The sequence below is a fragment of the Carassius carassius genome, chromosome 15 (assembly GCF_963082965.1).
Source record: "Carassius carassius chromosome 15, fCarCar2.1, whole genome shotgun sequence".
Classification (NCBI taxonomy): Eukaryota; Metazoa; Chordata; class Actinopteri; order Cypriniformes; family Cyprinidae; genus Carassius; species Carassius carassius.
Genome location: NC_081769.1, coordinates 782,316 through 797,422, shown reverse-complemented (window position 1 = coordinate 797,422; position 15,107 = coordinate 782,316). Strand labels below are relative to the sequence as shown.

At 38.5% G+C, this 15,107-nt stretch overlaps 1 protein-coding gene across 1 annotated transcript in view; it reads left to right on the top strand.

Annotated features, from left to right (window-relative positions):
* The window catches only part of LOC132157968 (lysophosphatidylcholine acyltransferase 1), a 43,228-nt gene extending 30,636 nt beyond the window's left edge, over positions 1 to 12,592 (top strand). The window contains exons 10-14 of the mRNA XM_059567204.1: positions 9,792 to 9,917; positions 11,152 to 11,305; positions 11,458 to 11,556; positions 11,672 to 11,813; positions 12,214 to 12,592. Coding sequence (XP_059423187.1) covers positions 9,792 to 9,917; positions 11,152 to 11,305; positions 11,458 to 11,556; positions 11,672 to 11,813; positions 12,214 to 12,365 — 673 coding nt within the window. The 3' untranslated portion in view covers positions 12,366 to 12,592. The remainder of the gene's footprint in view (positions 1 to 9,791; positions 9,918 to 11,151; positions 11,306 to 11,457; positions 11,557 to 11,671; positions 11,814 to 12,213) is intronic.
* Positions 12,593 to 15,107: the final 2,515 nt, after the last annotated feature.

Genomic DNA, 15,107 nt, shown 5'->3' with positions numbered 1-15,107 from the left:
ATTTAAAATTATTTAATTTTAATTTTTATTTTAAATATTTACCAGATTACCTGTTGTTGCCGGTTTAATAACTGTCCAAATTACTGTAGTTCATTATTTACAGCATTATTATTATTATTGGTGGTGGTGGTGCTATTTTTATTTTTTAACCATTCATTTATTTTAAACAACAAATTCATCAGCAGCAGAAAACCTGCTTGCAAACAGTTTATATTTTATTTAGGTGGAAACAGGCCTTTTATGGATGAATTTCACAGAACCTGTGAAAATATAAACCTAACCTATAAAATGAATGAATGAGTGAATGAATGAATTAATGATTTTTTTTTCATAAATAACATTAAAAGCTATTTTTAGGACATAAGGTTTTTTTTGTTTTGTTTTTTTTTTCCCTCATTTATTGCAATGTTTGTTAATCAATTATATTATATGTATGTGTGTGTGTGTGTGTGTATATCCATGGGAAATATTTTTTCATTTGTTTCTTTCTAATATAACATCCAGACTGTAGAGGAAGTAACAGTACATCCGTCTAGTTGCAAATTGTAATCTACGAGATTCTGTGTACTGTTTTTTTTTTTTTGGGCCAATAAATAACATCTTATCCCAATTTAATAGAAAATTATTGGTCATCCAATCTTTCAGATTTTTAACACACTCTGTTAGCTTAGATAATTTAGAAGTTTAATCTGATCTCATAGATATATATATATTTTTTATTTTTATATTTATTTATTTATTTATTTATTTATTTATTTATTTATTTATTTATTTATTTATTTATAGGTAAGTATCATCAGCATAACAGTGGAAACCAAACCTTTTATTTTCTAATAATATTACCAAGGAGCAACATGTATACTAAAAAAAAAGCAGAGGACCTAAGACAGATCCTTGTGGCACTCCATATTTTACTGGTGATAAATGAGATGACTCCCCATTTAAATAAAGTGGTAGCGATCGGACAGGTAGGATCTAAACCATCTTAGAGCCTGCTCTTGAATACCTGTATAGTTTTGTTATCGATCTATGAGTATGTCATGATCTATGGTGTTGAACACAGCACTAAGATCAAGTAAAACTAGCAATGAGATGCAGCCTTGATCTTGCCTTGACGCAAGAAGCAAGTCATATGTAATTTTAACAGGTGCAATTTTTGTGCTATTTATTCAAACAATCAGTCCAAAACAGCGCTAATATAAAGGAAACCAGGCTGATTACATGAGAGATAGAGCGCACACGTCACACGCGCTGTGTTTAGTACAAACTGAATGGATTGTCAACATCCCACCGCTGTATGGCGAGATGAGACGCAAACTACGGTCTCAACTGGATAACATCTAATTACGTTTAAAGTTTTGATGGATGAAGACTGCAATCAAGGTAAAGACGAATGCGGTAGTGTACAGCAGTCGTACAGTAAGCATGTGTGAGTCCATTAATAATGCATGTATGAGTGCTCTTGACGCACTGATCGCACATTGTATTTATACACAGCACGGACATTGCCATACATTCACATTGTTTCCACACATTCACGATAATGAATGGATCTGTCTACAGTAGTAGATACATGCAGTCAGCAGGCGGTGAGTTTTTGTATTTTTATTTTTTTTCTCTAGGCCTGTCACGATAACATATTTTGCTGGACGATAAATTGTACAAGAAATTATTGCGATAAACGATAATATTGTCATTCTAAGACCAGTTTCAACTAATATAATGATAATGGCATAATAATGAAGGTACACCTTTTCAAAGATCAATAAACTTATTTCTAAAGAATATTTAACACTGAAAACGGAAAACATTTTGAATATACACAATAAATGAACAAAACAACCAAAAACAATAAAAGCAATGGACTCTCAGTCTCTGTAAAAAAAAATGCACTTGAATAAATACCAAAAACTAAAGAAAATGGAGGTAAAAAAAATTGCACTTAAAAAAATATTAAACATTAGGCTCAGACATAAATAGTGCCAGTTAGGACCTTTGTAAACAAACAAACAAAGCCTCAACAGGCCATATGCAAAAAAAAAACTTTAGAAAAATAATTTCTCCAGCATAAAGATTTGTTCAAATAAAGCAAAGGTTAATTGCCGTCTATGTAAGAAATACAAACATGTTGACTTTGTGTGGCTTAAGGCAGGATCTCTCAGGAGTAGCAATGTTGCCAGCTGTGCTAAACATTTTCTCTGAGCTGGTGCTTGTAGCACAAATGCACATGTATTTTTGGGCCAACTTGGCCATCAAAGGATATCTTCTTTGATTGTTCGTGCCACCACATCAAGGGATCACTAGATGCATCAACTGCATCTTCTTGGAGGAACTTGGTCAGCCCTGCATCAGCCTGCACTCTTTTTGGAAATGCAGCCTGGGCCTGACTGAGATTACGAGCTCTTCTGTTTTGAAGAAGAGCTCGGCCTCTTATTCTTGGTGAGTGCGGCAGTAGTAGGGTCATCCTCATTTCCTCCAGCAGCTTTGCGGCAGATCTTACCACTGGTACCTTCTCCACTTTCTTCTGGTCCTAAGTCCAGTAGCTCTTGCACAAGCTGATGTTTGACATCATCCAATGCACCTGCCTCCTCCATGCTGCCACGATACCTTGGATCTAAGATGGTGGACTTTCTCAAGAGGACTTGGATTGCAGGTGAGCTGTATTTTTCAGTCAGTACCCTGTACATGTTTTGTTTAATACTGGCTGTCAGTGCAGTGTCATCAGGGCCTGGAGAGAGAAGGTCATCTTTAATCAGTTCCAACACAGGTTTAACTGAGGACACTGCAACTTATTTTCCCCCTAGAGGATGTCTGTGAAGTCAGCCAGTGGTTTTATTGCTGCACTGATGGACTCCGACACAGAAGCATCCTGCCAGGTTGGATTGAGGTGGCTGTGTTTTTGGTGCTCAACCAGGACACATCTTATGGCTGGGAGTTGCTCCAGCACCCTCTGTACCATCTCCTGCTTAGTGCCCCATCGTGTGACAACATCCTGTGTGAAAGATAATATTGTTCTTGTTCATTAGTTAGTCTATCAACATTTTTAAACAAAATACCTACTTTTTACATGTCCATTATTTATCATTATTAATTTGAATGTTTGAATGTTATATTATATTTATATGCCAGTTAGGATTGCTCATATTGACCGTTTAACTGTTAACCGAAAATAAACATTTTGACTGATTAATACTATCAGTTAAATGTTTTTTTTTTTTTGCTGAAAGGTAATTATATATATATATATATATATATATATATATATATATATATATATATATATATATATATATATATATAGCCTATATTTGTTAACTCACTGGGCGTGTTAACACACGCCTACAGACATATTTAGCTGAGCAAGCCAAATGAAGCGAGTGAAAAGTAGGCTACTACGTGGGACCATTTCGACAGAAAGGGCAACAAAGTTACTTGCAAAATATGCTATGCGGTATTAAAATAAAGCAGTACTGCAAGTAGAATGCAATATTACTTGTGACGCAAACATCCACAAGCAAATGAAAGTTGCTTCCCAAAGCTGGCCACTCTAGCGAGACATTATCTCTTTATTCCTGTGACATCTGTGCCACCGGAGAGGGTGTCTTCTCCCACGGGCTGTCTACAGGCTGCACTCCAGTTAATAATCAGATAACGAGTGGCAGTTGTCGGTCGGGAAAATTAACCAAAATAAGCATCCCTAATGCCAGTGCATGGCCTACTTAAAGACTAGATACTGGGTTATTCTACAGTAAAGGCTACTATAAAAAATAAAAACACTTTAAATATTTTATTTTGCAAATTAAACTATCAATGAAGTAAACACCACTCACCAGTATTAGACTGTGTTGGGGGATATTATCCTCACTCTGTGCCTTCCTCGGGTCTCTCCTCTTAAGCCAGCTCAGGTTGAATGTGGTGACCAAACCTTTACAGAGTCCTATGGCATGTGCTGTCCGATCTTTGTTGCTGTCCAGACCATGGGACACAGCAAGATGGAGGATGTGACCAAAGCAATTGAGCCAGGGCCAGCCAAGATCCCTTATTGCAGGGACAATGTTAGCACCATTGTCTGTAGTGATGCAAACTAGTTTGTGCTACAGCAGACTTCAGGTTTTCTCCGAGGGTGTCAGCAGTATGGTTATCTGGGACATATCTGGTCTCTAAACACTTGGAGTGCAGGCTCCAGTCAGCAGTTATATAGTGTATAGTCAAGCTCTTGACCACATATCCGTAGTGGCAGAGAAAAATTGAATGTCTTTGATCTCCTTTAGTATGTCATCTTTTATACTGTTGTACAGTTGTGGAATTGCCGTTTGTGACACGTATGTTCTCCCAGGCAATTCATACTGGCTGGTATTTCTCCAACTAGCGTCTTCTCTCTCCCCGGCAGTCCCCTCAAGAACTCCCGCCTTCCCACACAAAGACCATGTGACTGATAACTGGGTTCAAACAAACAAGCATGCAAATGGAAATTATCACAGCCGGAAAAATTGAGTTTTTTTTTGTTTTGTTTTTATTGTGAGATTAATTGATTTGTTGACCATCGCGACAGGCCTAGGCATCTCCATGTGGTCCTGTTCAGTATTGCAACTTGACTTCTCTAAAATGTAAAAAGGCTCTTTGCTGTTGCACTGTACACATACATTTCATATGTTCAAGTGCCGAGTTTCATATGTGCTTATATGGGCTTCTTTGGTGTCCTTTTGGAGTTCGTAAGTGTCCTTTTTTTGGAAAGACATCCAAATTTATCTTGAAAATTTTTTTGAAGAAAATACTGATTTTTGAGAATCACCCTTTAATCTTTTGGTTTACATTGCTGGATATAACTAATATATGACAAAATAAACATTTTAAACAAGATAAATCTCTCTCTCTCTCTCTCTCTCTCTCTCTCTCTCTCTCTCTATATATATATATATATATATATATATATATATATATATATATATAGTGTGTGTGTGTGTGTTTTCCAGTTACGCTAATGATTCCATATTGTTGATAATTCTGATTATAGAAGACTCACAGATCAGTTGAGAGCATAAAATGTGCTCCGCTGTCATGGAAACAGTCCTGAAACAGCCCTTGTTTTTTTATTTTTTATATTGGGTGAACTTTGACTATTTGTGTTCAAGACATTAGTGTCTCTTTTTTTTCGACTTGCTCTACATCTCACTATCGGAAATGCCTCTTGCGTGGCCATCCATGAAGCCCTATACAATCATGCCCATCAGGCCCACACTCTCGGGAAGTCCCATCCATTCAAATCCTATCCAAAAGACTAGTTACCACTTGTTGTAGGGCGTCAGGATAAATAAGAACAGTAAGTGTATCGAAGGGCTTTACCAAGCATATAAAGTAGACAAAAATTAACATAGCAGTTGAACATGGCTTCTTCTATGAAGTCAAGCAAGTCCAGAGCACCTTCTCCCCCTTTTTCCTAGGGCATATGGATTTACTTTTGCAGCTAGGGATCTGCATTTAGTATGCCTGGCATGTCTGAGTCTGGCATGTCTGAGCATGCCCAAGCAGAATTACAGTCACTGGTCTCTTGTAATCAATGCAGCAAACTGTCTTGTACACATACTTTGTACAAGATGTGTTTAGCGATCCCATTAGGGGTGTAACGGTATGTGTATCATCTACCGTACAGTTCACGGGCAAATTCCAAATGGAAGTGATCATCCCTATCACCTTGGAGTGGGGACTTTGGAGTGAGCAGGGCATTTGTGTGCCATTAGTCATTTTGGAATGCACTTGGGAAAGGGAGCGACAATTTCTTCATCTTCAGTTGGCATGTCTCCGTGACAACGCAGCACGTTGTCTGTCAGCAGATTCGCTGATTCGCTAATTCGGCATAAAAAATATACATTTTATACTTTTTTAAGTTTTATACATATTATTTTTTTTTTATATATATGACCATATTTTGAATTTTTTTTACATAAAATGTATGTTTATTTGCAACAGTTATGCTAACAACAATAAAAAAGATATTTATGACTTTAAAACTATGGCGTTATATGTGTGCCTCAATCCTGAGCGAGTAAAAGTTTTGAGCACCGAGAACTATTTTTTGCAAGCACATTACATTATATTTTGAACAGAAATTAACAATCGCAAAAAAAAAAAATCGTTTGAGCAAAGAAAAAATGATTCCGTGCTCAATTAATGTATTTGCTTGTTTGCTATTATCCATGTTAACGTGCCGTAATAACCCCTCTCACGCAGTTTACTCAGGTGCTCTCTCGCAAACGTATTCTCTGCGCTCCTGTCAAGCCCCCCCCCCCCCCTCTCTCTCTCTCTCAACCTCTTAATTCTGTGCGGGCTCAACTCTTGACCCACGCTCGTTCAACTTACAACGACGTTACAAGTGTGCCACAAAATCAACCAATCGGAAAATTAAAGGTCAATTGTGATTGGCTGTTAGTCTCCAATCAAATTTGGTCAGTTTCCATCACTCAATTCTGTATCAGTATCTATCGATACTTATCCGTACATCGAGACAATTGGGTGAAATGCACTGACTCTGTGGTTACTAAACATGATCCAAAAGGGGTACACACTGCAACTGTGCAATTGTGAGAAAACCTTCGGTGCTCTCAGGAATAAGACAGTCAAAAGTTCAAGCGGAGGATGTAAACATTTTGAGGGTGGAGAGGTAAATTATCTCCTTCTCAAAGAAGTAATTCAGAAGGTGCCAGCAGAAGAATCAAACAAGGGATTATTCAGCCAGTACTTTCTGATCCCAAAGAAAGGGGAGGCATACAGCCTTTTTCTGGACCTCAGAGAGTCCTCAAATACCTCAGGAAATACACATTCAGAAGGCTGACACACTTCTCTGCAAGTCCCTGCTCCATTCTGAGGAGACTGGTTCACCTCAATATATCTGAAACATGCTTATTTCCAATGTCTCTAGCATCCAACATTTTCACAACACCTCTGAGGCAGCAGGGCATCAGGATATTACCGTATCTCAATGACTGGTTATTTTTTTGCTAGGTAATACAGGCTGCATACAAGGGCAGTGTTAATGCATTTGAATACTCAGGGATTTGTAGTAAACTAGAAAAAGAGTGCATTAACTCCAACAAAGTCAGTGACATTGCTGTGTTTAAACCTAAATTCAGTATCTTACCAGGCATCCCTGTCAAAACAGAGGGGAGAGACTTTAGGGAACCGTGTGAATCAGTTTCATCTAGGGAAAACGGTCTCTTCGGCTGTGTCTGTGGTTGCTGGGCCTCATGGCTTCAGTCATAGGGTTAGGGTTAGTAAATGTAGTGCCTTTGGGGCTGCTTTTAATGAGATATTTTGAGAGATGGACTGCTTCTCTGAAATTAAATCCCTCCAGACATCTGCACAGGAGGGTGTGCTTATCTGGCAGGACAGGAAATTCATGATGGAAGGTGTGCCAATGGGAGTGGTCTCAAATCGCAAGGTGGTCACCACAGACACATCCTCACTGAGTTTGGGAGTGATAATGGAACGACAACATGTGGTATGGACAGAATTTTTTTGAAAGCCTAATTTTGACGACAAATACACACACAACCTATTTTTAGAATTTCCTGAAAACGTCCCAGTGCGACATCCAACGGGTTTTCCCAGATTGCATCACAAATTGTCTGGAACTCCTTGCAGTTTTTTTGCCCTCAAACACTTCCTCCCATGCATAAAAGGCTGACATGTTAGTCAGATCAGACAACACAACAGTGGTTGTGTATGTAAACAGGCAAGGGGGAGTCCGATCGAGGAGTCTGCATTCCCTGGGATGAGATTTTTGTAATGAAGCAAGAAGCACTTGCTGTCCCTCGGAGCATCACATGTTCCAGGACAGATAAATATCAGGGCAGACCTGTTGTTGAGGGGAGTCCTCAACCAGTGGACTGGAGGCTCCACCCATAGGTGGTTCAGGGAATATGGGACAAATATGTTCAGGCAAGAGTGGATCTATTTGCCTCAGAGGAGAACACGCATTGTTCCCTGTTCTTCTCACTAAAGGGGATGAATGCGCCACTAGAGATGGATGCATTAGCACGTCCCTAAATGGTGTTCCTAAAACTAAATGCATTTCTAGTTCTTGTGGTGCGAAGACGCAACAAAGTGGGAACTTCTGCCAGCAGTTCTAGGAAATATGAAAAGGTTCTTTCTGTTGCGAAAGACAAAATATACGGTTTCTTTCATCAGTGTTGGACATTTTTACCTCCCTTTAAAGATACTAGAAGGCCGCAAAGCCTTCTCTACAATCAAAGTGTACCTGGCAGCCATCTCATCATGTCATATTGCTCATTACATACATCTGATTCACAGTTTCTTGAGCAACAGGCCACAGGCTTTGAGGATATGGTCTGTCACATCGGACACCACCATAACCAACACTGGAGCTCCTCAAGGCTGTGTCTTCTCTCCCTTTCTTTACACACTCTACACTAATGACTGTATTAGTCCTTCATCCATCACAACATACTACAAATACTCAGACGATACTGCAATCCTCACTTTCCTCAACGATCACACTAGCATTGCTGCTTACCACGAAACGATATACACACTGGTGCACAGACAATTTTCTCCATCTCAATGTTGAGAAAGCAAAAGAACTGGTCTTTAATGCACCCAGTCTCAGTCGGATCTCCATTCATGGCAACATGATAGAACAGGTTGAGAAATTCAAATATCTTGGACTCACCCTGGATAACAAGCTCACTTTTGACTATCACATAAAGGACATCCATAAACGCTCCCAACAGCATCTGCATATTCTACGAAAACTAAGTTCCCTTTACATTGCCCCTCATCTTCTGTTACTACTGTACACAAGTATTATCCAGCCCATTCTGTTATACTGCTCCACCAGTTTTTACACCATGCTGTCAGTCACCAACAAAAACAAACTGAATAAAATCACATACATAGCTTCAAAAATAATACACTCCCCTACACCCAACATCTCAGAACTCAATGACAGAGCAATAGCCCGCCTTGCCCGTACAATAATAACAGACCCAGAGCACCCCCTCAACTTCCACTTCACTCTCTTGCCCTCCGCGCGAAGATACAGGACCCTGGAGAAGGGCTCTTTTCAAAGAGAGCTTTGTACCATCTGCAATTTCAATCCTTAATAGGCTACAAAGTCGAACATTCACCTTTTTGTGTTTTTGTTGTTGCTGTTACATGTGTACATGTATGTATGGATGTATGTGTTTTTTTTTTTTTTGACAGTAACGTGTGCTGTATGATAATCTGTGAGAACAAATTCCCCGTTAAGGGACAATAAATTATCTATCTATCTATATGGGATTTAATGGTGAAACAGTAGGAAAGCATCCTATCGTAAGTAGACTTACAAAGGGTGTGCACCATCTGAGACCAATTACCAGACCTATGTTACTGTGAATCCTAAGAAGGGCAAGGCACTGTCAAAACAGCGACTGTCTCATTGTATAGTGGAGGCTATAAAGCTGGTGTATTCAGCAAAGGGTCAGCTATTACCAGCAAACCTAAGGGCCCATTCTACAAGAGGAAGGACCGCGTCTTGGGTGTTATATAAAGGCATCTCTATGGAAAATGTATGTGCAGCAGCTGACTGGGCCTCTCCACATACATTTGTGAGATTTTATAAATTGGATGTTACAAAGTCTGTCTTGGTACAGGCAGTGGTGTAAGCACAATAAAAAAAAAAAAATAAAAACAATAAAGGAGAACAGAAACTCAGAAAACAGAAATATCCCATAGTGAGATGTTGGCGAGTTTAGTGATTGTGTGTGTCTTATTCTCATGTGTTGTGTCTGAAGGGCCCTGCAGGTCCCCGTCACAGATTACTCGTATGAAGACTGTCAGCTAGCCATGGCAGAGGGTCAGATCCGGCTGCCCGTCGACACGTGTCTGCTGGAGTTCGCTAAACTGGTGCGCAGTCTGGGGTGAGTCTCGTTATCATTACAGACATTTATGAGGATAATTAGCCTGCACGCACTTCAGCATGCAGAAGATGAAATAGACGAAAATGGCACTGTGAATCCATTTCAGGTTTCACTAAATTCTTATTTTTCAGTTGTATTTTTATTCATGTATTTATTTGTTTGTTTGTTTGTATATAAAATTAATTTTTAATTTAATGATTTTGTCCAGTGGAAAAATAAGTTTCCATTGCATTCTTTTTTTTTTTTTTGTTATAGTAAAGTTGTTGTAATCTAAAAACATGTCAATTTAGTTTAAATATTGAAACGTGTACAATTTAACATCAATTTATTAAAGAACAATAAAAATTGCATTTTTAGGACACTACAAAATAAGTTTTATTTTTATTAAATTTTTTATTCATCATTTATTTATTTTTAATTGCTTTTTTTTACAATTTATTTGGATTTTATTTAGCATTTTCAGTTACATTTTAGTAATTAAAAGCAAAAGCATGCCTAATTTATTGACATGAAAAAACTTGCAATTTATTTATTTGTTAAAAGTTTTTACAAAAAATACATTTTAGGGCCATATGATCTGACCCTCCTCCCAAATTTGGTTTATTGGTTTACATTATGTTAATGTCTGTTTTAATCTTTCTTCATTTCACTGTAATGGTTTAGTTAAATTTTAGTAATCAGAAAGAATGTCTAGTCACTTGAATTAATAAAACGTTAACCATTTATTTATTTATTTTTTGCAGTAAGGTGAAATGGAATGTTTGTTTTTGTTTTGTTGGTTTTATTTATTTTCCAGAAATTAAATTTTTGTTTTATTTTATTTTTTCTGGTTTTATCATAAAAACAGTAAGAGTTATATTAAGGCATTAATAATTTTTAATAAAAAACTTTTTTTTTTGTCGTCAAAGGGCTGCATATCACAGTCTTGCTGTGAAAATCAAAACATGAAAGAGAAATCACACTATTCATTGAAGTTTTAGTACGGTTATCTGTATTACTGATGAGTACATTCTGCTGCTTCATATTGACAGACACTAGTATATCATATCATGATCTGACTGAGTGTGCAGCGCTGCTTCTGATGCATTCATACAACATTTGCATGACATTCTGGCTTATACAGTAGATTTAGTTTTCTGACTGGATTGTGATTTCTGCATGGCTGTGCTGATGTGAGTGAATGCGTGCTGACTCTGGATGAGGTTTGTACTGAATTACTTGTGTTGGATCTCAGGCTGAAGCGTGTGAACTCAGAGAAGCTCCTGCAGGATTATGGGAAGCGTGCTCGTAAACTGCAGGGTCAGAGACTGAGTCTGGACGATTTCTCCCAGTTCCTCGAGCTCTCCGTGTCAGGCGAGCTCAGACACATGTTTGCTCTCTTTGACGAGGTAAATTAATATCCATCCACACAGTTCTGAGCAGGATTATTAATGGTTTATGATCAGATGTGAATGTGTGATTTGAATCCGATGTCTGTTCCCTCAGTCGTTGCTTGTGCTCAATGCCATGAAATATTTCCCTCTTGTCTCTCTCGGAGCAGAATGAAGACCACTCGATGGACGTCCGGGAGTTTGTGATCGCATTCTCTGTGGTGTGTCGGCCTGCAAAAACACTGGACACCATCAGGCTGGCCTTCCAGGTCAGATGAGTAGAATATGGCAGGTTTTTCTGGAATGACTGAATGACTGCACTTGCGGCGATGATGATGATGATGCTCAGCTCTGAGAGTCTGCTGGTTTCTGTGTTGTCTTCAGATGTTTGAGGCCGATGAGGACGGTGCGATCACCGAGAACGAGCTGATGTGCATCTTGAGGACGGCGCTGGGTGTCGGAGAGCTCAAAGTCAGCCGTCTGTTCAGAGCCATCGATGAAGAGGACTCGGGCAAAATCACCTTCGGTAAGAGATACGTTCATACTCTCAACTGACCTGCCATCTCTGTTCTTCTCCTGGATTTCTGGAGATGCAGTCATTATTTCCGTTTCTCCTGACGTCGTCTAGGATTGTGTAGATGATAAAAAGTTTGCATTTAACACAATGACTTAGGGCTGCACGATTAATTGAAACAATATGGCTTAGTATGATTAATAAATCACTGAGAGTGAATAAAGTAAATCCATGCACTGAATGTTTCAGGGTGAAGCGGTTTATTCTGCTATGATTTGTAACCACGCAGCCTCTTCTGTCTTAGTTCCCACAAGTTGCTTTAACAGAATCATCTGAATCATGTGTCGTGTAAAAATGTGCAGACGCTGTCGTCTTGCTCTGACTCTTGTTTCTCTGCATCTCCCGCTGACAGAGAGCTTCAGGGAGTTTGTGGATCAGCATCCAGACTTCGGCGAGCAGTTCCTCTACTCAGACAACGCAGGCTTCAGCAGCAGCTCCCCGTCCCACGCCGCCAACGGCTTCTGCGTCGACTTCAGCCCCAGAGAGCAGAAGAAACTCGTCTGAGCGCCGCTGCAATGTTTACTTCCTGCTGTCCGTGACATTTGATTGGTTCCTTCATGCTTGCTGGTTTTCTTTTCCCCTCAGCATCACTATTTGAAAAGCAAATTGAAGGGAATTAGTTATTTGTGTTTTGTTTTTGGTCAGAGAAATACTTGAAAGCCAAGTACTTATTTCTTTTCTCTTCGGGGGATTTATTTGTGTGACTGATACTGACCGACTGTGCATGTTTTTGTAGTACGGGATGAAAATGTCTGGTTTCCTGCGCTCTCATTCAGTCCCTCACCCTCCATGTGATTTGTGTTCGGTCTTTCTGAATTGATAAGTGAGTATTTGCATGGGCTCGATGCTTGATGACAGTATTACTCAGTACTTGATCTGATCGTGGAGCGCCAGTGACAGATATCTGATCTCGGTCTCCTCCTGCTGGATGGACGTGAGCGTCAGATTTGAGGTGCAAACACGACTGGATTCGGTGCTGGTCTCAATCAGAATGAGCCAGTTTTATTATATTATTATATCTCCGATTCCTTCGCTCAGGGGAAAGCGGCTAATGGTGTTTGTTTTGGGAGTGTGTGTGTGTTTTCTTTTTCTTATTCTTTTATACAGTCAGTTGCACATTATGAATTATGGATCTCCAATATTCATTTCATGATCTCATTACAATCAGCTGTTTGTTTGTTTGTTTGTTTGTTTTCATTTTGATTTACTTCAGGTACTGAAATAAACTGCTAAAATCTTGCATTAATATGGACCAAATACAGAATAACGACTGTGGTTTAGTTTAATTTGATCAATGTTCTTCATTATAGCCAATAACAGAGCGTTTACCTTTTGATAAACATATTCCTGTATTTTTCACTCATAGAGGCAAGTGAAACATTGACTTCAGGTCCAATCATTTGGCCAACACAAGTGGCTTGTTCTAATATTATAGTGAATTTTTATCTGCATTTCATGTCAAGTAAAGTCTTCCTTCCTTCGTTTGAGCTCCGGTTTCTTCACACGGTCAGAGTCTGAATCCCTAATGAATGATGTTTTGGAGTAAACGGGAAATTGTGCTTAAACAGACACCTTAGTGAATAAATCTACTGCCTGATGTGATTGAAAAAAAAATATTGAATCACTTCATTATTTTATTTTTATTTTTGAACCACACAATAAGGCCGAAGTTAAGCGATGTGCCGTTATTTTCTTAAAGTTTGGTCTTAAATTTGATTTAGCACAAAGATGTGAACTGTTGCCGGATAATCTTGCTAAAGGCTAGCGTTATTCTATTATTAAGATGTGTTTATGGTCGATGAGCTAATGTGAAGATGCAGGTTTGATCAGTTTAGTCTCCACAACATTTCACCAACACCGCAGACTTCTGCGTTTATTACAGTCGGAGATGTTTGATTCACACTTTACTTTTCCAGTGAAATCTGTTAGACCCTGTGGAGAGCAATATTTTATCGATGTCACCACCTTTTGGAAAATAATTTCTATGTATTTTGAATATTCCGAGTGCTGGGCATTTAGTGAATTTTGATATACATAAAAGAGTTTCCTCTCACTGCCATGACAGATTTGTGATCTAAAGTCTTCTTTTCAGATTGATCTGGTGAACTGGTATGACTAGCTTCTGTCTTTCTACACATACTGTGATGTTTTCCCTGCTGATGGCTCTATGTATGTATTTTATTTTATTCCAAAAACTAGAGATTTCACAAAGATTATTGTTGGCCTTGAATTTCAATGTAATAGTTCTGATGAAAAGAGAATGTATTGATAATCCATCACAATCAGCAGTCAGAAGTGGCGATGGTCTGAAACAGGGATCTGGAGCCTGATGTACAGTCTCTGTGCTCATGATGGCTCCGGTCTGCAGCTCGTCTCACTCCATGCTCTCTCTCCCTTTTTCTAAATCTGATGTGTATTTTCTTGTGCTGGCACTTTCGATTTTTAAGCTTTCTTTACATGAATCCTCTGACAAATGTGACGGTTTGCTGGTGTTTATGTGAACGGTTACATGTTACAGTAATTGGTTACTATGTACATGTTACAGTGATCCGTTAGTGTTGCAGTGATGGTTTACTATGTTACAGTTAACTGTTACTGTGTTACTAACTGTTACAGTGATCAGTTGATATGTACCCACACAGATGATGCTGTATTGTGCAGACGGGGATTGTGGGTTTGCTCTGGATCTGATGGGGTTGCAGTTCTTGGACATTAAACTAGTCCAACTTATGTGTATAAAGAAGTGAATCTCATATTTGTGTAACAAACACATTTGCCCCAAATTCATATTAACATAATAAAGCATTTTATTTCTGTGAAGAAAATACTATGTAATGCTCACTTCATTTCATTAGTTTCTCTTTTGTCATTTTGCTTTTCATGTAAATTAATTTTGATTAAGGAATCTTAGACGTTTTTTTTGGTAACACTTAAGGGTTTCCTATGGGTTATTAGAGGGTATAATGCATTATAATTATTCATAATTATTCACCACAGCACATGTGCGCTGATGATCCTCCAGGATTTCCTTATACACCACCTGGAGTTGATGTCCCAAAATGTATTCAGACACCTTCAACATTTCTCACATTATCAGTTTATTTTGCTATAGTTTAGAAAATGGCAATAAAATATGTCAAGAACACAATTACTGTAGATAATACCAATTTAACTAAACCAATTTCCAAGCAATGGTTCATTGTGTTCAGTCTGTGGTGTAAAAAGATCACATTAGCAATTACAGAA